General features: G+C 39.7%; 1 protein-coding gene across 2 annotated transcripts in view; it reads right to left on the bottom strand.

Annotated features, from left to right (window-relative positions):
• Positions 1-2604: 2604 nt before the first annotated feature.
• Positions 2605-25834, bottom strand: part of l3mbtl1 (L3MBTL histone methyl-lysine binding protein 1) — a 40619-nt gene continuing 17389 nt past the window's right edge. Inside the window, exons 13-23 of one of the 2 annotated variants that reach the window (XM_084099115.1) lie at positions 25373-25449; positions 24894-24979; positions 23489-23599; positions 19668-19806; positions 19469-19568; positions 18240-18434; positions 16548-16597; positions 9756-9913; positions 9129-9191; positions 4235-4306; positions 3160-3434 (exon numbers count right to left, since the gene is read on the bottom strand). In XM_084099115.1, the coding sequence (XP_083955241.1) occupies positions 3300-3434; positions 4235-4306; positions 9129-9191; positions 9756-9913; positions 16548-16597; positions 18240-18434; positions 19469-19568; positions 19668-19806; positions 23489-23599; positions 24894-24979; positions 25373-25449 (1186 nt within the window). In that variant the 3' untranslated portion in view covers positions 3160-3299. Of the gene's footprint in view, positions 3435-4234; positions 4307-9128; positions 9192-9755; positions 9914-16547; positions 16598-18239; positions 18435-19468; positions 19569-19667; positions 19807-23488; positions 23600-24893; positions 24980-25372; positions 25450-25834 lie in introns of both variants that reach the window. The other variant, XM_084099116.1, reaches the window with a different exon arrangement.

The following is a 25834-nucleotide window of genomic DNA, read 5'->3' on the forward strand; positions in this document are numbered from 1 at the left end:
TGCGTTTCATTTAGCTCCCTTTGTTTGCCCTGTGTATTTATACCCTGTGTTTTAGTTATTCCTGGTCAGTTCTCACTAATATATGGTGTCATTATTGTTCCTGAGTTTGTTTGTCCTGAGTTTGTAAGGCTTAATAAAGACTGTTATTGTTATTTCCTTCATCTTCATCTTGTGCTGCTATCACACAATATGTGATAGTTGGTGAAAGGGAGATCATTTGATTGGCAGTCTGGAAACAGTAAAATCACATCTCAGTAGGAACTCAGTTCCACCTTATATATCTCTGGAAATGTAAAATCAAAATAGTGCACACATTTTCTCCATACAAAATTGAAATTAGATTGATTAATGGTCTTAATAGATCTATTAGAATAGTATTAATAGTTTCTATTAGAGACAAGATGCAGGATAGATACACCTAGCAATAATTTATAGTCATTGTCCCTGCGACCTAGTCTGGCAATCACCAGACCAAGCTCAGTCTTTTAAGACTGAACATTAGTCTGGGGAGTCTGCTCTGTATTTTCCACTGCACAAGAGGCGTGATCAACGGGCGTAGTTCAAATGACTCTGTACGCAATTGGATCGTCCTTCAACCAATCAGACCAACGATCCGGGTGACGTACTTTGCAGCGAAAACTCCAGGCAGAAAACGTGTCAACAAACGTGTTGGTTTGGAGCATTGATCAGCGGTTTGCAGAAGCAATGGCATCCAGCGATTTTTGCAGGTTGTGCAAAAAAAAAACATGAAAGTGAGTGGTATTTACATCCACTCGAGCGATTTGTTTGCTAAACTAAAGAAGCCATTGAGCATCGTCGAGAGGTTAAAAGGAATTGGATTGGGTGTTAAACCCACCAATAGCGCGCCAGGTGGACCAGTTTGTGATTGGTCCCTGCAGATTTGTAATGGAAGCAGGATAGAAGAATGTACAGGTTTCCAGCCTGAGCTGCAGGGCGAAATCGGATCGGGCTGGGTTCACCCAGGCCCTGTCCCAAATGACGCACTTCATGTGGACTTTCGGTCTCGTGGACTTAAATTGCGCGTGCTCGCTGAGTCTACGAGTCCGTAGGCCGTCCCATTCAGCATTTTAATGCTCTGAAGTGTGCTCAGCAGCGCCCCCTTTGTACGCTTGAAGACCGTTATTTCCGGCGTGATGATCGAGTCTGTCCCAAAAATACCTCTCAATGTGCCATCGTGGACTCGCGCCAAGGGCCCTATAGGTCTGCACTCTGAGGAAGTCCACAAGTCCGGAGTGTGCCATTTGGGACAGGGCCCCAATCTACCTGCGACCCTATAGGACACGCACTTCGGAGAAGGGATGGATGGATGATCCCATGCTGCGATGATTCTCTTTTTCTTCATACTCCCCCCTGTGGCACTACAACAGCACACTTCAGAAACTGAACTTTCTTTAAATACTAGAATGAAATATATATGGAACAAAATTGTGCTGCATGTTAGTTTGCTTATATTCCATTTAAACATGAAGTCCACATGTCATATAGTAACAAGAACATGACTAGTTCAGTCATGAAACTATAGATAGCGCAGGCTGTTCTAACAAACACTAGAATAAACTTAGGAAAAATAATGACACCATATATTAACTAGAACCGAACACGAGTAACTAAAACAAAGGTTATAAATACACAGGGCAAACAAACCAATCAGTAACTATGGAAACAAACTGTGTTCTGATTCAGAAACACAGGCAAACAGGAACAGAACACAACCAAACTGAACATAAATCTGACACCAGTTATTTTGTTTTAGACTTTTATAAGACCTTTGATAAGGTTGAACGTGTGTTTATGTATGAATCTTTGCATAGGGTGGGATTGGGTTCAACTTCATATTTCAAACATTTTATAAATATAAATATTAATAGCGATGTGTCTTTGGAGAATGGTGTTTCTCCCCGGTTTGTGATCCCCTTTTGGTTTTTGTTGGTTGCTGAGTTTCTCAATATTTTTTTATAACTCAAAGTGTAGATGTTCAGGGTATTTTAGTGGCAGAACACACTTTTCTAATCAGTCAACTGGCGGATGATACCTGTTTATTTAAAAGACGAGAAACCGGTTCCTGTTATTTTGGAAGCTTGAGATTTATTTTGAAATGCATCTGGCCTCTCGGTCAATCAAAACTAAAGTAATTTAATGCCTGTTGACAGACTTGATAAAGAACATATAGAAGATATTGAGTAAAAAAAAAGGTGTTAGATATTTGGGCATTTTAATAAGTAGCCTAAATCACCCACTAATGGAAGATTTTAGTAGACCGTTGCTTATTGTCAGTATAATGTCTTTTGATGGAGCATCAAAATAAAGTGTTAGCAGATATTAAGCAGACAGTCTAATACTCTAAGTCATTTTGTAACTTCATGTATTAGAGTAACTTAAAGTCAGTAGAAAGTGGACTATCAAAATAAAGTGTTAACCAGCCATGCTGTTGCTAAAATGATCTTAGTATTTGTTTCCTGTTTTATTTGTCTGGCAGATGAAAATTGCGAATCAGTCGTTCAGAAATAGCACTACTCTTTTACAAACAGCAAAACTTCATGTATCATTTGCACAAACACCACTAAACACAAGTAGAAACCAGACTTGAATTAAACATTTATTCATGTTGATGAACTGAACGACATTGTTACTCAACTGTACATTATTAAAATTTCCCATCAGAGAGAGAAACATAGATCACCTAAAACCTTCCACGGTTACTATTTACCCCTCGGGGTTTCCATTCATACAAAAATAACAACACTGACATGACAATCCAAACTCTGTAAAATAGCTCATTTAATCTCATTTAACACCACAATGTCAGTAGCACTTTGTTACTGAGGGCAAATATAGTTAACGGTCCCCAAACAATTGGTTTAGTTGGCTCAGATTGTCTAAAGGACAGCTCCCTCTGGTGGCTCCTCAGGTAAAGTGCATAAACATCACCAGGGCTCTAATAAAGGGGACAGTAGCACCAATCAACTGAAATCTGCCCTGATATTTCTCTGCACCAATTTCACTTCACATACTGAGAACAAATGTAGATTTCAGTTAACACTCCAAATACAAAATAACCTGCACGGTGTTTTCAGATCAGGTTGTTCTTTATCAGAACGTGTCATTTCGCTTTTGAAATAAAGCAGCATCGAAGCTCAGCTTGGCTGTACTGTTTCATGTTTATCCTGCTCTGTTTTCTCTCTCTCTCTAGTGGGTTCAGACGTTAAACACCAAACACGTGATTAGATGTCGGATTCTGAATGGATTGTTATGGCATGAGGAGCTTGAAGATGAGTTGTTCACTTCAGGCCTTCGTCTGTGCTCTTGAACACTAAAATGGCGTTGTGAATCTTCAGCGCTGGTCCAAGCTTTATATTCATGATCTTCACAATATCATTCTGAGTCAGAAGAAGGAAGGCCTCTCCATCGATCATCTGCAGAAAAAAGTGACGCAGTATCAGTCACCAGCTGGAACAAGAAACCTCAAACGACATGTTACACAACACCACTCAACTTTGTATAAGTTTATAGTCTGGATTTTATTTCTTAAAATGTAAAATAATATATAGAAACATTTTTCTAAGAAAATGTGAGTGGTGTTGGTGTTGTAGTGTGTTGGCTGGTTGCCAGGGTGTTGCTAAGCATAATTGCTATGCTGTCCAGAGTGTTGTGCTTCTTGCTAGGCTATTCTGCATCTAAATTCTATTATAAATTCTATTCTGTTCTATAATCAACATTGATCAGCGAATGTACGCATTCAAATTTGGCGAACTGAAGCTCAAGCATGCTTGTTGGTGAACCGATGAGGTTCATTCCTGCGTGTCATGCTTCTGCAAAAACCAATGAGATTTGTTCTTGCATATCAAACATCTATGGTTGAGCTTCCATTGACCAAATAAGCGATGCGGTGATGACATATTTTTGTAGGCCAACCCATATGTCAGCATCACCCTGGTTCCCTTGACAAAAACCAATAGGATTTTTCCATTGGCTTTTGGATTATTGAAAAAAATAAGTTCTGTGGACAAAAAAAAAGCTTATTGATTCTTACATGTTTTGTCCATCGTGATAATCTTCACAATTGAAAAACTTTTATGAATTTTAAAGCATAAATACAAACTCTTTCAGTCTTTATTTTAAAACACTTTCCATTAAAGTTGGAGTTATAGTTTTCAAGAGCGTGATTATAAACACAACGATGCTGTGAAAGTGACTAGTGAGTAGATGAGTTTACCTGTTCCGTGTGATGATGATTAATGTCTCCGACAACATCTGTAGTGCTATTTAGCCACTTGTTAACAACCGCCTTTTTCAAGACAAGTAAAAGCTTTAATAACATCATGAGAGGGGTATTACTGATGCATTTTATGTTGTAGAATCTTTTTTGAAAATATCACGATATCTTGTGTTCACCACCGTTCAACAAAAGCCCATCCAAAAAAAACAATTGACATCGAGACGATGGAACCGGAAGTGCTAAAATGCAATTCGTTTCCCGGTTTTATAGCACTCTATTAGCGAGCTCTATGTATGTATGCTAGTTTATCAATGTTAATATGTGAATAAAAGCCTAAATTAAATCTGTTCATCACATAAAGTAATTGTGTCTCTTCAGAAGATTTGGGTTTAACCGCTCGATTGACATTCTCTTTATGAATGTTTTGAAGCATCAGAGTTTTGGGTAAATAGACTTTTAATGGAGGGACAGAAATCTCTCAATTTTATTAAAGTCCCCCTGTAGTCAATCATATTATGCCTTAAAACTCATCTTTGATCACCAAAGTGACACATTTAAATGTTTTTTCCTTGAATAAAAATTCTTCATGCATTAAAATAGCTTGAATGTAACTCTACACCCTTGCCTAATTTAGTATACGTGGAGGTTCTATGAATATGCAAATGAACCCCGCCTCCACTCACTCACTCAGCTCAGAGATCCACTCGTTGACGAACAATGTTTTGTGATGTCAGAAACACCAGCGATTTCAGACCATGTTTTTGAGACTGTCTTTGGTTCACTGCAGTTTTAAGTTGCTGTCGACTTATGAATTTACACATGGTTTGTCTTAAAGCATATTAAAAACACCACATAGACATATAAACAACATTAAAAGCTTGATTTCCACCACAGGTGTTTCAAATATAAACAAAAGTCTTGAACGACATGAGCGTGAGTAATGACAGAAGCATTTTCAACTATCCCTTTATCATCGTAAATCTAGCTTTTACGATTTTAATTTTTAAAAAGTAATGTACATTTATGTTTATATATTTTGTGTTTAATTACCTTGTCATTAAATTACAGAAAACCGGTCAATGCAAGAGTGTTTCTAATACAACGGCTGATGGCAAACTTTGTTCTCTTTCTCCCCTCTTCTGAGCAACGTAATATCAATCTCTTGATAATTTTCATTCTTTTGAAAAGTCATAGAAACGCAATTGTGTATTTATTTTTTTGCTTTTGGGACAAATGTTTTCGCTCGTCGTGCCTCCCCCAACTCAAACATCACAATCACAGCTCTTATGGGAGCTTGTGAAGGCATATCACAATTTCTCCCACTCCCCAGGACCCCCACACTGTCCGTAAGAGTGGACAAAGGTTTGCTACATTTTGATTGGATCTTGGTGGACTAACACAAAAAAATTGTCCAACGGCATCAGATAAAGATGCTAGGACAACAACCAGACGCCTCTTAGAGGCCAAGAAGAAGATCTCTAGTACCAAGCCTGGGAAGGACAGGACCTTATGCAAATGAGCTCCACAGGGGAAACCAAAGTCCAAACCAAAGTCTGAATGTCTGGCCCAGAGAAGCAGAAGACAAACAGACATTTGCAACAAGGTTAAGCTCCGGAGAGCAAACCTTCACTTCAAGGTTCCTTCATCTGCGTGTTCCAGAAATAGTAAATATCACTTCATCAACTTTCCAGGGACCTTGGCATTGCTGTATATTATCAGTATATGATTTTCCAAGTTACATTAGTGGTAGTATAGCTGATGATAGATGATAACAAATAACCATTCATTTAATAGTTTGAAGCACAATAAGGCTCTTCACCTTATTAGTTTCAGAGAAACAACAGTTTATCTTTACACAAGTTAATGTAACTCTTCCATAGCCACAGTCAACTTAATCACTTGTATTTTATGCATCTTATGCACTTTATTCCTTTATCATTCATGCTATTCATTTAGTAGTTAGTGGTGCTTGCCAAAGCAAGGCATCACTATTGTTATTGTTCATACTTAAACACTTTGGCACGCTACTCCTCCCGCAACGTTTCTCGCAGACCCATGAATGAGGTGTCAAATCGACCGGTTTATGGAGGAGAGGTGTGCTATGTCTTTTATAAGCGATCGGGTGTATGATGTTCGTCCGGCGGGCGATAAATCGGCTGAAAAAAAGTCCCATAGACTTAACATTGGCACAAAATTTGTGAGATCATATCTTTGGATCAGAAGGTCATAGAGGCTTGAGGTTGGGCACTTTTGACTCGGCCTATCAAGCAGCCAATAAGTAGTGACATAACAACTTCATAGCCGTGCCCTAGAAACCACTTAGGGCACCCTAGCAACCATAAAACAACATTTACAAGCCATATTTCAGCTCCAGAAAAAATGTGGGCTTTTTTGACTGAGACTGTCAACTAGTCTTTAAATATCATCCCATAAACTGTATAATCACTCCCTAGCAACCATATAAATAACCCTAGCGACCATACAAACACATGAATAAGCAATATCTCAGGACCAGATCAACGTACAGACATAGGGGTGGGCTCTTTTGTTTTGGGTGAGAACCAGTCTGTAAATATCACCATGGTAACTGTGTAACCACACCCTAGCAACCGTTTAGAGCCACCTAGCAACCATATTGCAACGTATAGAAGCCATATTTCAGTTCCACAATATCGTACAGACATGGTTGTTGGCTCGTATGCAATCATATACAACACCCTTGAAATTGAGTGCCAAGTTTTGCCATTGCAAGCACCACTCACATTTTCTTCAGGAAATGTACAGTCTAGTTGTGTTAGTTATTCTTGTTTATCTTTTGTTAATAAAATGTTTTTTATTACACCTGTGTCTTCCTTGTGGAAGGATCTAAGTTAGCAATCTCACCAATCTTTCAGATAAATCAGATCAACTCCCTGCACTTTACATTAATTCTAAATGATTGAACGGCCTCCTGTTAGGAGTGTTCTCATACTGCCATGGTAAAAGACCTCGACTGGTGCCTCAAACTAAGAAAGGGGGAAGGTGGTCATCTGATGAACTCATAACCACACCTTATGAGTGATCCAAAAAACACAACATCAGCGGTGACGTGAGTACCAATCACTACATTACTTAGCGTCCTTGAATGGGCAAAAGTAAAATCACTACAAGAGGCAAGACCCTTTTTGACGGACCTTGGCCAGGACTCCCGGGAGCAGAGCGATCGGTGGAAACCCATACAGACGCAGCCTGGGCCACACATGTGCCATGGCATCCAGGCGCAGGGGGTCTATGTGACTCAGAGAGAAGTAGAGGGGACATTGTCTTTTGAGAGGCAAAGAGGTCCACCTCTACTTCTTAAAATATTTCCCAAATCTGTTTGACTATCTTGCGACGACAACATGCACTTAAAGTGGGACCCAAGGTGAGGAACCAGGGTCTGAGCCACATAGAAAGGGAACGAAGTCTGCAGTGCATAATCCTTATTTGTCTCTGATGCCTGTAAGGTTCATCCACAGATGCCTCTCTGCGGAGACGAAAGATCGTAGATCAGCCGATTGCACAAGCCGATATTTATAGGCTTTAATGACATTCGCAATATGTTTTCAAATTTTTTAGTTAAAGCCACAGTATGGAATTTTTCTCCACTAGGGGTCACTAACCTCTTTACAATAACAAAGGCATAGTTTGATGACGCAACACATGCTAAGAATTATGGATGTTGTCGTCAACGTCAAGCCGACCGATCTAATCATGTTTATGGATGACTGAATACATCGATGCTTTTATCATGACTGTGATATGAAGCAGTTCGGGATTGCTAAGAGACAGCTATCAGCTCCACACGTGACGCGAGTCCCGCGGATATAAAAGGAATAAGGACATTTCATTCTACCGAACTACACACAGAATTACTACTCACAGGTCAGTTTATTAGACAAATTAAACTTGTGAGGTAACGCAGCGCTGTTTCATTGGTCTAACATTAGCCTATACTAGCACACTAAACTGCATTTAAATGTGTTGAAATGTATGTGTTAGTTTGTCTGTATGAGACTAGCAGTAAGCTAGATCAACATTAGAATAACATACAGATCATATTCTGACATTTTATCATTGTTGAACTATAAAACATTGATTAGTTTTATGTAAATGTGCTCACCTGTTTAATAAAGTACATGTAGGAGCGGTCGAAGTCTCGGACGTGGAGCTCTCGTTTATATACTGTCTATGGGAGCTCTCGGCATCTCGAAAACACCGCGCTGATATTGATTCTCGTTTTAGTTCTCCTTTTTTCTCCAAAGTCTGCTTGCCATGGTCCGTAATGTTTGAACGAAACAACAACAGCGTGCAAATAGACATTGCGAACTCCACAGTTGTCTGCGTCTGTCGCTTTGGTTAATCAGAGGGCTCTGCTCATAGCTCTGGTTACCATGGCAGTACGAGCGGAAACCATAGGCGGAAACCAGGGACAACGCGGATATGACGCCATTGACTGCGACAAAACGGAAATAAAGAAACGTGCCGTGTCTAAAAATTAAATTAAAATTTCTCCTGGTTTGAAAGTTGTTGGAAACAGTCGGGATAATGTAAGTACACAACTAAAAAAAATATATAACGTAGCTATAGTGATTTTTGCTAATTTTAAAGCAAAAAAGTTACATATTGTGCCTTTAAAATAAAATTTACATGATACAATACAGCTAAGAAGACAATTCATGTTTTTGATTAGAATTATGATATGATTATTTAAAATATTTCAAATGAGATAGATGTTGGCATATTACTGATCTTTATTTTATTTCCACATGTGAATTGAACACATATTTTATGTAAATGTGTTCAATGTGTTGTGTTCGCAGGGGGGGGCGCTGAGTTAACACTATTTCATTATTAATAGAAATTTACTTACTTCATCTTTGAAAATTTGGGCCTGCTCCTCACAACCAATAAGATTATTAACAAATCCAAAGACCTGGAAATCAAACAGAGATATAAATGAATTAGTGATGAACATAGAGCCTATCTTATTGCATGTTTTGTTCAGCGTTTTATTTTTCAATGTAAAATAAAGGAAAAACTTTACAATAAGGTTCATTAGTTAACATTAGTTAATGTATTAACTACCATGAACTAACCATGAACAATACATTTGTTATTGTATTTATTAATCTTTTTTAATGTTAGTTAATAAAAATAAAGCTGTTCATTGTTTGTTCATGTTATTTCAAGTGCATTAACTAATGTTAACAAGATTTTAATAAAGTGTTAGTAAATATTGAAATTAACATGAACAAATATTAATAAATGTTGTATAAGTGCAGTTCATTATTAGTTCATGCTAACTAATGAAGTTAACTAATGTTAACTAATGAACATTGTAACATGTTACCAAAATAAAAGTATTATAAACATATAAGTGATTTAGTGATATACAGAATAATAGTAAACTGGACGTTATCTTGTACTCTAAAATGCACCCATTCATTTAACTTGTAAACCAAGGGATATCAACACAGTTGAATGAAGTGATTATTACCTCCTCTATAGTCCAGGAAGCTACTTGACTGGCATGAACTCCTGCAACACCAGGCAGTAGTTTACAGTGCTGCTCCCAGCAGAGAGACAGGGTTCGATCAGAGTTGGCAGTAAATGCCGTCATGAAGAGAGAAGGGTACATCCCTTCTGCCGTCATATCTGAAACGCAGACACAATCACCACATTTACATCTACATGACCATTTAAGGTCCATATTCTGGTGAGAGGTCATTTTTAATCTTAAAAGAGGTTTACATACTTGACAGCAACTGAAATACTCCTTTTTGCATTGTCACTAGCTATGTTTCAATCCTCCTTTTTTATGCACATTGTGGGATAACGCAAAAAAAAAAATGCTGGATTGAAATGCCAAGATGCACATAAAAAACATATGCGCTCAGTTGAGGCAGATAAATGTTTTATCTGATAAGAAAACATGCACATAAACTACGATGGAAACACATTTACCGAATTAATTCCTCGATGCGCATCAAAAAAGTGGTGTGACTTTGCGCGATGGGACGGCATAAGTGGACTAACCGGCGGACCGATCTCGTTGCGCAGCATCTGAAATGCTGTTTTTGGTCATTCTGAAATCCCTTAGCCAAAATCTGTCGTCAAAGTGGTTTGGTATAATTACCTCCCATAGCTGTCCTACATGACTGCGTTCCCAAACAGCAGGCATCTGAAAGCAATATAACATGACCGCGTTTATTGCGTTTCGTCTGCAAACTCTGAGGCGCAAGTCATTTATTATATACTGTACGACACAGTGGCTTCTCCTAATACAGCAAATTTAATTTTTCTTAGTGATATTTGGTGGCAGATTATCAGGAAGTGACGATTTTGTTACTTTGTCTCACTGGATGGAAGCGGTGCTATATTCGCAAATGTTTTATGCAATATTAAATTCGCACCTTTGGATGGAAACATAGCTGTTGACTATATTCTGTAATCTTTGTGATTTTGCACAGTAATTAACAGTATAAATCATTTATTTTGGAAATTCTGAGTTTTCCTGGGCCAAAAATGATTACAGACACACAGCATCTGTCATATTATTAGTAAACATAAATATTGCATTAGTTGATTATGGTAATCTGGTTAACATGTTAACATGATACACTATATTGGCAAAAGTTTTGGGATGTCTGCCTTTACATGCACATGAACTTTAATGACATCCCATTACTAATCCGTAGGGTTTAATATGGAGTTGGCCCACCATTTGCAGCTATAACAGCTTCAACTCTTCTGGGAAGGCTTTCCACCAGGTGGTGTTTATGTGTGTTTATGGGAATTTTTGACCATTCTTCTAGAAGCGCATTTGTGAGGTCAGGCACTGATGTTGGACAAGAAGGCCTGGCTCACAGTCTCCGCTCTAATTCATCCCAAAGCTGTTCTATCAGGTTGAGGTCAGGACTCTGTGCAGGCCAGTCCAGTTCCTCCACACCAAACTCCTCATCCATGTCTTTATGGACCTTGCTTAGTGCACTGGTGAGTAGTCATGTTGGAACAGGAACATCCCCAAACTGTTCCCAGCATGAAATTGTCCAAAATGTCTTGGTATGCTGAAGCACTAAGAGTTCCTTTCTCTGGAACTAAGGCGCCAAGCCCAACCCCTGAAAAACAACCCCACACCATAATCCCCCCTCCACTTTACACCACTGTATCTCATGCTTTACACCACTGCATCCCACGCTTTAAACCACTGCATCCCACGCTTTACACCACTGCATCCCACGCTTTACACCACTGCATCCCACGCTTTACACCACTGTATCCCACGCTTTACACCACTGCATCGCATGCTTTACACCACTGCATCCCACGCTTTACACCACTGTATCTCACGCTTCACACCACTGCATCCCACGCTTTACACCACTGCATCCCACGCTTTACACCACTGCATCGCATGCTTTACGCCACTGCATCCCACGCTTTACACCACTGCATTGCATGCTTTACACCACTGCATCCCACGCTTTACACCACTGCATCCCACGCTTCACACCACTGCATCGCATGCTTTACACCACTGCATCCCACGCTTTACACCACTGCATACCACGCTTTACACCACTGCATTGCATGCTTTACACCACTGCATCCAACGCTTTATACCACTGCATCCCACGCTTTATACCACTGCATCCCATGCTTTACACCACTGCATCCCACGCTTTATACCACTGCATCCCACGCTTTACTCCACTGCATCCCACGCTTTATACCACTGCATCCCACGCTTCACACCACTGCATCCCACGCTTTACACCACTGCATCTCACGCTTTATACCACTGCATCCCACGCTTTACACCACTACATCCCACGCTTTATACCACTGCATCCCACGCTTCACACCACTACATCTCACGCTTTATACCACTGCATCCCACGCTTTACACCACTGCATCCCACGCTTTACTCCACTGCATCCCACGCTTTATACCACTGCATCCCACGCTTCACACCACTGCATCCCACGCTTTACACCACTGCATCCAACGCTTTATACCACTGCATCCCACGCTTTATACCACTGCATCCCACGCTTTACACCACTGCATCCCACGCTTTATACCACTGCATCCCACGCTTTACTCCACTGCATCCCACGCTTTATACCACTGCATCCCACGCTTCACACCACTGCATCCCACGCTTTACTCCACTGCATCCAACGCTTTATACCACTGCATCCCACGCTTTACTCCACTGCATCCCACGCTTTACACCACTGCATCCCACGCTTTACACCACTGCATCGCATGCTTTACACCACTGCATCCCACGCTTTACACCACTGCATACCACGCTTTACACCACTGCATCGCATGCTTTACACCACTGCATCCAACGCTTTATACCACTGCATCCCACGCTTTATACCACTGCATCCCATGCTTTACACCACTGCATCCCACGCTTTATACCACTGCATCCCACGCTTTACTCCACTGCATCCCACGCTTTATACCACTGCATCCCACGCTTCACACCACTGCATCCCACGCTTTACACCACTGCATCTCACGCTTTATACCACTGCATCCCACGCTTTACACCACTACATCCCACGCTTTATACCACTGCATCCCACGCTTCACACCACTACATCTCACGCTTTATACCACTGCATCCCACGCTTTACACCACTGCATCCCACGCTTTACTCCACTGCATCCCACGCTTTATACCACTGCATCCCACGCTTCACACCACTGCATCCCACGCTTTACACCACTGCATCCAACGCTTTATACCACTGCATCCCACGCTTTATACCACTGCATCCCACGCTTTACACCACTGCATCCCACGCTTTATACCACTGCATCCCACGCTTTACTCCACTGCATCCCACGCTTTATACCACTGCATCCCACGCTTCACACCACTGCATCCCACGCTTTACTCCACTGCATCCAACGCTTTATACCACTGCATCCCACGCTTTACTCCACTGCATCCCACGCTTTACACCACTGCATCCCACGCTTTACACCACTGCATCCCACGCTTTACACCACTGCATCCCACGCTTCACACCACTGCATCCCACGCTTTATACCACTGCATCTGATGCTTTACAGCACTGCATCCCACGCTTTACAGCACTGCATCCCACGCTTTACACCACTGCATCTCACGCTTTACACCACTGCATCCCACGCTTTACACCACTGCATCTCACGCTTTACACCACTGCATCCCACGCTTTACACCACTGCATCCCACGCTTTACACCACTGCATCTCACGCTTCACACCACTGCATCCCACGCTTTATACCACTGCATCCCACGCTTTACAGCACTGCATCTCACGCTTTACACCACTGCATCCCACGCTTTACACCTCTGCATCCCACGCTTTACACCACTGCATCCCACGCTTTACAGCACTGCATTTCACGCTTTACACCACTGCATCCGACGCTTTACACCACTGCATCCCATGCTTTACAGCACTGCATCCCACGCTTTACAGCACTGCATCCCACGCTTTACACCACTGCATCCCATGCTTTACAGCACTGCATCCCACGCTTTACACCACTGCATCCAACGCTTTACACCACTGCATCCCATGCTTTACAGCACTACATCCCATGCTTTACAGCACTGCACGCTTTATACCACTGCATCCCACGCTTTACACCACTGCATTCCATTCTTTGCATTGCACTTGGTGATGTAAGGCTCGGATGCAGCTGCTCGGCCATGGAAACCCATTCCATGAAGCTCTACGCATTGTTCTTGTGCTAATCTGAAGGCCACACAAAGTTTGGAGGTCTGTAGCTATTGACTCTGCAGAAAGTTGGCGACTTCTGCACACTGTGAGCCTCAGCATGTGATTTTACGTCAAGTCACCTTCATTTATATAGCTTTTTTAACAATATGAATTGTAAAATTCATGGCCTACCACCATGGCCTACCTACCTACCACAGGTGGCCAACAACTTTTTGGCTGAGTTGCTGTTGTTCCCAATTGCTACCACTTTGTTATAATACCACTAACCATGGTAACATAAATATTGTTGACCGTGGAATATTTATTAGTGAGGAAATTTCATGAATGGACTTATTGCACAGGTGGCAACCTATCTGAGACCCATTCTTTTATAAATGTTTGCAGAAGCGTCTGCATGCCTAGGTGCTTGATTTTATACACCTGTGGCCATGGAAGTGATTGGGACACCTGAATTCAATGATTTGGGATCCCAATACTTTTGGCAATATACTGTACACACATTATCGGAATATGACTACTATTATAAAAAATATATATACTTGAAAAAAAAAAAAAAAGTTTTGCATCCCACGCTTTATACCACTGCATCCCATGCTTTACACCACTGCATCCCACGCTTTATACCACTGCATCCCACGCTTTACTCCACTGCATCCCACGCTTTATACCACTGCATCCCACGCTTCACACCACTGCATCCCACGCTTTACACCACTGCATCTCACGCTTTATACCACTGCATCCCACGCTTTACACCACTACATCCCACGCTTTATACCACTGCATCCCACGCTTCACACCACTACATCTCACGCTTTATACCACTGCATCCCACGCTTTACACCACTACATCCCACGCTTTATACCACTGCATCCCACGCTTTACTCCACTGCATCCCACGCTTTATACCACTGCATCCCACGCTTCACACCACTGCATCCCACGCTTTACACCACTGCATCCAACGCTTTATACCACTGCATCCCACGCTTTATACCACTGCATCCCACGCTTTACACCACTGCATCCCACGCTTTATACCACTGCATCCCACGCTTTACTCCACTGCATCCCACGCTTTATACCACTGCATCCCACGCTTCACACCACTGCATCCCACGCTTTACTCCACTGCATCCCACGCTTTACACCACTGCATCCCACGCTTTACACCACTGCATCCCACGCTTTACACCACTGCATCCCACGCTTCACACCACTGCATCCCACGCTTTATACCACTGCATCTGATGCTTTACAGCACTGCATCCCACGCTTTACAGCACTGCATCCCACGCTTTACACCACTGCATCTCACGCTTTACACCACTGCATCCCACGCTTTACACCACTGCATCTCACGCTTTACACCACTGCATCCCACGCTTTACACCACTGCATCCCACGCTTTACACCACTGCATCTCACGCTTCACACCACTGCATCCCACGCTTTATACCACTGCATCCCACGCTTTACAGCACTGCATCTCACGCTTTACACCACTGCATCCCACGCTTTACACCTCTGCATCCCACGCTTTACACCACTGCATCCCACGCTTTACAGCACTGCATTTCACGCTTTACACCACTGCATCCGACGCTTTACACCACTGCATCCCATGCTTTACAGCACTGCATCCCACGCTTTACAGCACTGCATCCCACGCTTTACACCACTGCATCCCATGCTTTACAGCACTGCATCCCACGCTTTACACCACTGCATCCAACGCTTTACACCACTGCATCCCATGCTTTACAGCACTACATCCCATGCTTTACAGCACTGCACGCTTTATACCACTGCATCCCACGCTTTACACCACTGCATTCCATTCTTTGCATTGCACTTGGTGATGTAAGGCTCGGATGCAGCTGCTCGGCCATGGAAACCCATTCCATGAAGCTCTACGCATTGTTCTTGTGCTAATCTGAAGGCCACACAAAGTTTGGAGGTCTGTAGCTATTGACTCTGCAGAAAGTTGGCGACTTCTGCACACTGTGAGCCTCAGCATGTGATTTTACGTCAAGTCACCTTCATTTATATAGCTTTTTTAACAATATGAATTGTAAAATTCATGGCCTACCACCATGGCCTACCTACCTACCACAGGTGGCCAACAACTTTTTGGCTGAGTTGCTGTTGTTCCCAATTGCTACCACTTTGTTATAATACCACTAACCATGGTAACATAAATATTGTTGACCGTGGAATATTTATTAGTGAGGAAATTTCATGAATGGACTTATTGCACAGGTGGCAACCTATCTGAGACCCATTCTTTTATAAATGTTTGCAGAAGCGTCTGCATGCCTAGGTGCTTGATTTTATACACCTGTGGCCATGGAAGTGATTGGGACACCTGAATTCAATGATTTGGGATCCCAATACTTTTGGCAATATACTGTACACACATTATCGGAATATGACTACTATTATAAAAAATATATATACTTGAAAAAAAAAAAAAAAGTTTGAAAATTTTCGATTTTCAAATATAGAAAATGTAAGAAAGTAAAACTCACTCTGACAATTTCTTTGCTGACTTTTACGATATTTAGGGGGGCGACCGATCCTGCGGAGAGGAAAGAAAGGTGACTTTTAATTTAGTGTTTACATAACCGCAATTTAGTTAATTTTACAAATATGCAATTCACTGCAAAAAATGCTTTTCTTACTAAGTATGTTTGTCTTGTTTCCAGTCCAAATATCTAAAAATTCTTAAATCTAGATACATTTACTAGCCAAGCAAAATGACATAAGATATTATGTCTTGTTTTCTGAAAAATAAATAAAAATAACAATAATCTAAATGAAGTGAAAACAAGCAAAATTATCTGCCAATAGGGTACCAAAAAATAATAATCTTGTTTCCATTTGAATTAAGATTATTTTTCTTACCCCATTGTGAGATAAGTTTGCTTGTTTTATGCAGAAACTCACTTTATTATTATTATTATATATATATATTTTTTTGAAAACAAGTCATAATATCTCATTTTACTTATTTACTTTTACATATTTGGACTGGAAACAAGACAAAAATACTTGTGGCAAGCAGGGCGAGGCTAAGAGCTGTGGGAACGGAGCGAGTAATGATCAAAGGAGGAGTGATGACAGTGAAGGATGAGAGAGGACCAGGGGCCTGTACCATGAAGCCGGTTTAGGTTTCAGTTTAGTTTGCGCCAACCCTGGGTTTTAGGCACCATGAAAGTGGTTTGGCTTTTAGCAGAGTTCATCGCCATAGTAACTCACGCTCCACGGCTAACCTGGTCCGGGGCAGGTTATGTTCCACATAAGAGGTTGCAAACTGAACTTGGACCAATCAGCTGTGAGCAAAGTGACACATGCCTGATGCAATAAAGTCACTCCACCTGTTTCTACTCCAAATTAAAGGTCACTACATAGCAAATGATTTTTAAGGCTTTTAGTATTTGTATGTAATTTGTATGATTTAGATATTATTTATGTAATTATTATACCGTTAATCGATCACATGTGTACAATTTTAGTTCATCAATTATTATTACGCAGAGTTTAAATGAATAAATATATAAAGGTAATATAAATACGCTTTAGAATCAATAGATGAAGCTATAAAATGACTACATGTGAGCTTAAATGTTAAATTCTCTCTATACCTTTATCAACTGTATAAACTAACTTCACAACTTTTCTTTTAGTTATCCTCTTTCATAGACAGCTATTTTATTCTTGCTGTGTAAATTTGTTTAAATTCTTAAAATTTTAATACTTTTATTTCAAAATTGAATTGCGCTGCTTCTCGCAGTTTCACTCTTTCTCAGCACGTGATTGGCTGTTCGCTACTGATGTCACACCTAAACTCCTAAACTCAGGATCAAAGCCTGAGTTGACAGAGAAAGTTGATGATCAATATCATGGTACCAACAAAGCCTGGTTGGATTGGTTTGGTTCTGTCAACTCGAAACTAATCCTGCAACCCTGAGTTTGTTCAACTACCATCATGGTACAGGCCCCCCGGTCTGGACTATTTATGCTGTGTTTTTATTACAGGCACTCGTCATTGAGGGGCTGCTGCTTTACTTTCGTTTTGTTGTTTGTTTATTTTGATATTAAAGTTCCGATGAACGTTCGCCGGTGAGCTGAGCTTTAACTTTGTTACAATACTAAGTAAGAAAAGCCTTTTTTTTGCAGTGATACACTTGTTAACACAACAAATGTGAATACTGTCTTGCCTGCCGTGATATCGTGACTTTTTTGCTCTCTGGCCGAAGACCAGCAGGTTACGCCTGGATCCTTCTGTATCAGAGAGATCCGCCTTGAGCCGGCCCTGGTTCCTCTCAGCCAACGGACAGCCAGATAAACAGTGATGCGCCGTAAAACGCCCGGTCACATGACCTGACCCGTCACATCCCGGAGTAGGGCACTTTCTGTTTGACAAACAACGGGTCTGTTCTCAAATCTGCAGTCATTTGTTTTTAATAAACTGTCCCTCAACTGCAAGACAGTTTGAAGGAGTAGTTCACACCAGAATTAAAATTTCCTGATAATTTACTCACCCCCACGTCATCCAAGATGTTCATGTCTTTCTTTCTTCAGTCGAAAAGAAATGAAGGTTTTTGAGGAAAACATTCCTGGATTTTTCAATGGGGTCCAACAGGTTGAAGGTCCAAATGTGAATTTCAGTGCAGCTTCAAAGTCTCGACACGATCCCAGATGAGGAATAAGAGTCTTATCTAGTGAAACGATCAGTCATTTTATAAAAAAAAAAAAATATATATATATATATACTTTTTAACCACAAATGCTCGTCTTGCACTGGCTCTGTGATGCGCCACACATTACGTAATCATGTTGAAAGGTCACGCAGGCGGTAGTACCGACCTAGTGTTTACAAAGCCAACATGCAAAGACTAAATCAAACGCCATTTACAAAAAAATAAAAGTAAAATAAAAGGTAAAACAAAGATGTTGGACGATTTTGAAGTTGGAGGAGAAAATGAGATTCGCCCTACCCTACCTTTTTTAACCAGAACACGCCTGACCATTCAACATGATTACGTAATGCGTGAAGTCGTGGACGTGCAAGAAGAGCATTTGTGGTTAAAAAGTATATAAATGTTTATTTTTGTTAGAAAATGACTGATGGTTTGTCTAGATAAGACTCTTATTCCTCGTCTGGGATCGTGTCGAGACTTTGAAGCTGCTCTGAAACTCACATTTGGACCTTCATCCCGTTGGACCCCATTGAAGTCACTATATGGAGAAACATCCTGGAATGTTTTCCTCAAAAACCTTCATTTCTTTTCCACTGAAGAAAGACAGACATGAACATCTTGGATGACGTGGGGGTGAGTAAATTATCAGGAAATTTTTCATTCTGAAGTGAACTAATCCTTCAGAAGACAAAACACAAATTGACAGTTTGGGTATTTTGCACTGTAAGGGCACATGAAGGAATGACCTGTGGTGGAAGCTGTATTTGGAGGGGTTGCGTGGCTGAGGCAGACTTTTATAAGACAAGGAGAAGTTGGGCTGTCGGGCTGTCAGGGTCTCCCTGGGACCTAAAAGACACATATTACTCTGAATTGACAGAGTATTTGGTACATGAGCACATACGAGTCAGATGATTGAGGAAAGAGATTGATCTGGAGGAATCTCACCAGGTTTCTGGGTGATGGGTTGGCAGGGTGGAGGTTTGAGGGGGTGTCCTGTGCTTTCACACCAGCCTGCAGGGTGGACGTCCGGATGGTCTGAGTCCATCCACTCGTCATACAAGTGGCTCCAACCATCAAAATGAATCTGAGGACAACAGATGAGGCTAACACACCTTCACAAGGACACGTCACTCGACCACATTCATCCATGCACCACTGAAATGCTCTGATAACATTTTTGTCTCGTAACGGGTGATTCTGTGAGCCTGCTTTTCTTTGGATGTCTTTAATGGATGTGTTTTTTTCTATTCATGTTAATTTCAAACTAATAAAGTTAGTGTAAATTACCGTTTATCATGTGGTTTCATGTAAGTTAGCATTATTTTCGGAGAGTTGTTATGGTTCTGACTAGTGAGTCAGTAAGTCCTCTGACTAGCAAAACAAAAAATTGTGCTGCGCAACGATTAATTGCGATTAGTCGCATCCACAATAAAGGTTTGTGTTTACATAATATATGTGTGTGTACAGTGTATAATTCTTTTGTATATATAAATACACACATATGCATGTATATATTTAAGAAATATTAGCATGTATATACTGTATATATATTTATACATAATTTATAATATATATAAATATATATAAATATATATATACAGTACCAGTCAAAAGTTTGGAAACATTACTATTTTTAATGTTTTTGAAAGAAGTCTCTTAAGCTCATCAAGCCTGCAGTTAAAAAATAAAAATAAAAAATAAAAAATAGTAATATTATGAAATATTATTACAATTTAAAATAATGGTTCTCTTTTTTAATATATTTTAAAATGTAATTTATTTTTGTGATGCAAAGCTGAATTTTCATCAGCAAGTACTCCAGTCTTTGGTGTCTTATGATCCTTCAGAAATCATTCTAATATGATGATTTGATACTCAGTTATTATCAATGATGGAAACAGTTGTGCTGTTTAATATATTTTTTTGGAATACTTTTTTCAGGATTCATTGAGTAAAACGTTAACAGCATTTATTCATAAAAACAGCATTTATTCAAAATAAAAACATTTCTAACAATATAAATCGTTACCATCACCTTTTATCAATTTAACGCATCCTTGTTGAATTAAAGTACTAATTTCTTTAAAAAAAAAATAGTTATTGTTCCCAAACTTTTGAACGGTAGTGTATATTGTTACAAAAGATTTCTATTCTAAATAAATACAGTTCTTTTTAACTTTTTATTCATCAAATAATCCTGAAAAAAGTATCTCAGGTTATAAAAAAATTATTAAGCAGCACAACTGTTTCCAACATTGATCATAAATCATATTAGAATGATTTCTGAAGGATCATAAGACACCAAAGACTGGAGTACTTGCTGATGAAAATTCAGCTTTGCATCACAAAAATAAATTACATTTTAAAGTATATTAAAAAAGAGAACCATTATTTTAAATTGTAATAATATTTCATAATATTACTGGGTTTTTTTTGTTTTTTTTGTTTTTTAACTGCAGGCTTGATGAGCATAAGAGACTTCTTTCAAAAACATTAAAAATAGTAATGTTTCCCAACTTTTGACTGGTACTGTATATATATATATATATATATAGTTTGGTAAGAGAAACAAGCTTAAAAATATCCACCTTTTTACTACTGTGGTCTTCAAGCCTTCCGGTTTGAGGAAGTCCCACTCAAAAAGACTGAAACAATCATTTAACATCATAAGGTTGTGCTATAAATAATCCTTATCTGTCAGTTTGACTGAATGAGCTGTAAACTTTCCTTCATGTTCTCCTGTTCAGAAGAGAATAACGTAACGCATGTGATGGGGTATAACAAGAATATCTGAGGCCAGAGCTCTTTTCTGACGCTTATTCTTTTCTTCCTGATTATTTTCTTTGTTTCCCCCTTTGTATGAAAAAAGACAACATTTGAGGCCTGCTCTCCAGATTTTATTTATGATATCCCATGAATAATTCACTGGAATGCACTAAGAATCTCTTGTTTTTCTCCCCAAATCCTCACGTCTCTTTCCAGGTTTGTTTTCACTTGAATGCTTTAAAATGTAATTGTCGCCCATTTTCACTTCTAATCCCTGTTAGCAATGTTTACTGGAATGTTTCTAAAAGAGGTAAATCTGTCAAAATGACGGAAATCACTTTGAAATATTATCAGTCAATGTTCCAGTTAATAAGCAATTTTGATAAGGTCAACATGTTACATAAAAGAGACATATATTACCACAGTGATAGTCCTATTTACACATCAGTAATTATTGCTGCGGAAATATTCGGGGGTTATGCATAGTCTGTGGAAGTAATTGGTTAATGCTTTTAATGTTTACATGTCCTTTTAATGTTTGATGTTTGAAGGGTGAGAAGAATAATGTCATCTCGTTGTACCCAGTTTTAAAAAAAAAAGCTTATTACTGCATTCATAGAGTGAACCTTTCACTGATTTACTGTTTAATGGAAGTTACACACATAATTTGCGCAAAGCCTCATGGAGCGTAGGAAAAAGGTGGATATATTCTCTGGAAACATGTCCTACTTTTGTACTCAATTTTGCTCTCAAAAATCTTGTGTAGAGAATGTGTAATATTTCTGATGTAAAACAAGCTAATGATAAAGATATTCTGCAGTGTGATTCAGTGAGTGAGTTAGCTTGAGCACCACTATAAATGAATGTCATGTGGCATCACATACTCTCTTAGCACAAATGTTACAATTTGCTGGTGTGTGGATAGACAATGCTTCAGCAAAAGTTACAGTATTTAACTTATATTTTTCAGACTTTAAATAGTCGTTTGGTTTACATAAACAGCCATTTAAAAGTCAAGGGTAAGATTTCTTTTGGAAATAAATGTCTTCTTTTTATTCAGCAAGGATGCATTCATTTGATCGGCAATGACAGTAAAGACATTTATAATGTTAAAAAATATTTATTTTTCAAATAAATGCTGTTCTTTTGAACTTTCTATTCATCAAAGAATCATGGGAAAAATGATGGTTTCCACAAAAATATGAAGCAGCACAACTGTTTTCAACTGTTTTTTAAAAATTTGATCATTGATAATCATCATAAATGTTTCTTGAGCATCAGATCATCATATTAGAATGATTTCTAAAGGATCATGTGACACTGAAGACTGGAGTAATGATGCTGAAAATTCAGCTTTGATCACAGGAATAAATTTCATTATCCTATATATTCACATAGAAGATTGTTATTTTATTGTAATAATATTTCACTGTTTTTACCGTATTTCTGATCAAATAAATTATGCTTTGATGAGCAAAAATACTTTTTTTACAATCGTAAAAAAATCTTACTGACCCCAAACTTCTCAACGGGAGTGTGTTTCTACTGGGTTTTTTATTAGACATTAAATGGAAAAAAGATAATGTCCTCGATTAACTTCAGTTATTTGCTTAAAGGGATAGTTCACCCAAAAATGAAAATTCTGTCATCATTTACTCACCCTCAAGTTGTTCCAAACCTGTATGACTTTCTTTGTTCTGCTGAACACAAAGGAAGATATTGGGAAGAATGTTTGTAATCAACAGATCTCGGTCCCCATTGACTTCCATAGTAGGAAAAAAATATACTATGGTAGTCAATGGGGACCGAGATCTGTTTGGTTACAAACATTCTTCCCAATATCTTCCTTTGTGTTCAGCAGAACAAAGAAACTCATACAGGTTTGGAACAACTTGAGGGTGAGTAAATGATGACAGAATTTTCATTTTTGGGTGAACTATCCCTTTAAAGCAGCATAGCTGTAAGCTGGCGTTTATCTACACAAGCAGTTTCTCACACACCTTTATTCTGTAAGTGTCCACTTCCTCCACCGTAGCCACACGGATCAGGCCCGGACACCTCTTATCCACCGCCTCCAGCTTCATCTGCAACTGGAAGCTGTGGGAAGGACGCTACGCAAACATACAAGAGGAGTCATCTTTCCAATGCAATCCTAAGCCTGGCTTTATTTTGCTGAAGGAAATGGTTTAAATACAGTTATCAGTGTACTTTGTAACAGAATACGATAGTTTCAATCAGACACATTTTTAGATTTCATCAAGTCTGACTAACCTAACAATTAAAGGGGTCATGACATAGAGTTTCTCCTCGAGGTTCACTGTGGCGAGGGGGGCGTGATTCAGCGAGGAGAGAGAGAGTGAGTGAAACAAATTCTGAAAATCAAAATCAAATTTGTGTGACTGGAAACCCAAGTGCTTCAGTGAAAGAGTTTATTTATTTTTATTTGCGAGAGCGCAACCTGTTGTTTGTGGTTTCTTTGAATTACTTTAATAAAACGCACAAGTTTCAGTCAGCTGACCCCGTCTTCTTTCTTCCTCACATGTGAATCATCACATTCACAAAAGGAGAATTAAAAAAAAAATGTCCCACTTGCGCTTGTCCATATACTGTATTGGCAGTGGATAGTGACCAGCATCAAGCTTTCAAAAGAGTATCACAGAATGATCTGAAGCAACACATGTCGTATATTCCACAAGTTCTGGAGGTACAAGATAAAACAAACCAGAAATGTAATGTATTATTTAATGGAAATCCTGACCTTGGCCTTGGGATCTTGAGTGCCACACTGAAGCTGGGAACCCTAGTTGTTTCTGCTCCATACGTGAGAAACATTGGTTTTGCTTTGTTTCACAGAAACAAGATAAGCTGTTATTGTTATGTTAGCTATTGTAACAGGACAGTTTTGAGTGTCATTGAAGCATTATTTAGCTTCGCTTCAGCTATGATAAAAAGACATCCACTCGTGCATTGCGTGTTCGTGTTTTTTTGGGGGCGGAGCAATGACAGGGAGGGGTGTGTGTGTTTGGCTCGATTCTATCAACTATCAACAGCATTTCTCAGAAATCGCTCACTGCACCTGTAAGTGACTGAATGGCAGCGGGCGGGGCTTATGGTGCGATGATGTCGATGTCTTGCTCTGGAGGCAGTCATATGCAAATGCATTTGCCCATATGACGTCACAGATCAAGCAATGTCAAAACGAGCTGTTTATGGAGCTTGACTAAATAAATCCTTTATTTATAATGAGGAAGACGTTTTAAACTATGTTTTAAAGACCTCTTACATGTCAAAAGTGCAAGGCAAACCTGATTTCTCATGTCATAACCCCTTTCATTTATTGACTGACATAGATGAAAACCAAAGATCATTTGATACTCTTTTAAAGGACTGAGAGATTTAACACACCACTCTGAATGCTTCAGCAGCGACCGCTGTTGAGCCTGTCTCCTCCAAATATCTCTCCCACGAGAACCTGTCAGGGTCAGGATAATCTGCCGGGAGAAGAACACATTGAGCCAGTGTTATATAAAAAGACTTGAGTATTACAGGTTGAAAGATTGGGGTCGGTAAGATTTGTTAGTCTTTTATGCTTATCAAGTCTGCATTTATTTGATCAAATAAACAGTAAAAACATTACTACTGATGGGTATGATGGGTGTGATGGGTATGATGGGTATGATGGGTATGATGGATATGATGGATATGATGGGTATGATGGGTATGATGGATATGATGGGTATGATGGATATGATGGGTATGATGGGTATGATGGGTATGATGGATATGATGGATATGATGGGTATGATGGATATGATGGATATGATGGGTATGATGGGTGTGATGGGTATGATGGGTGTGATGGGTGTGATGTCTCTGTGAGTTACCCTGCGGGGGCGTCAGGGGAAGGCTTCTCTCGTGACACCAGCCAGTGGGATGAATGTACGGGCTGCGGGCATCACACCTACGACATGAGGAAACTCAAAATATTACAACTTAATTTTGAATAACAAACCTATTCATTTCACACAGGACTATTATATCTTGGATCCTATCATACACTTTTTCTAGTTTCAGCCTGACGCAGTTATCATTTTCACGTCCTGCACCACGTTGTTTAAATAGCAAATACATTTGTGCCCATCTGTTCACCCATCGGCTGCTGGTCTGAAAACGAAGTGTGTTCGGGCCCATTGTTGATGCGTTGCTATTTTAAGGAAACTGAAATAGACTGAACCATTGACCAACAAAAACCTGGTCTAAAGTCAATAGCGCAGTATTATTATTTTTGTTATTTAAAGAATGTGTTAGTAATGTGCGCCTATAGGCGGGTCCACAACACACTTTGT

Source organism: Abramis brama, assembly GCF_963993115.1.
Source record: "Abramis brama genome assembly, chromosome: 22".
NCBI classification, from domain to species: domain Eukaryota; kingdom Metazoa; phylum Chordata; class Actinopteri; order Cypriniformes; family Leuciscidae; genus Abramis; species Abramis brama.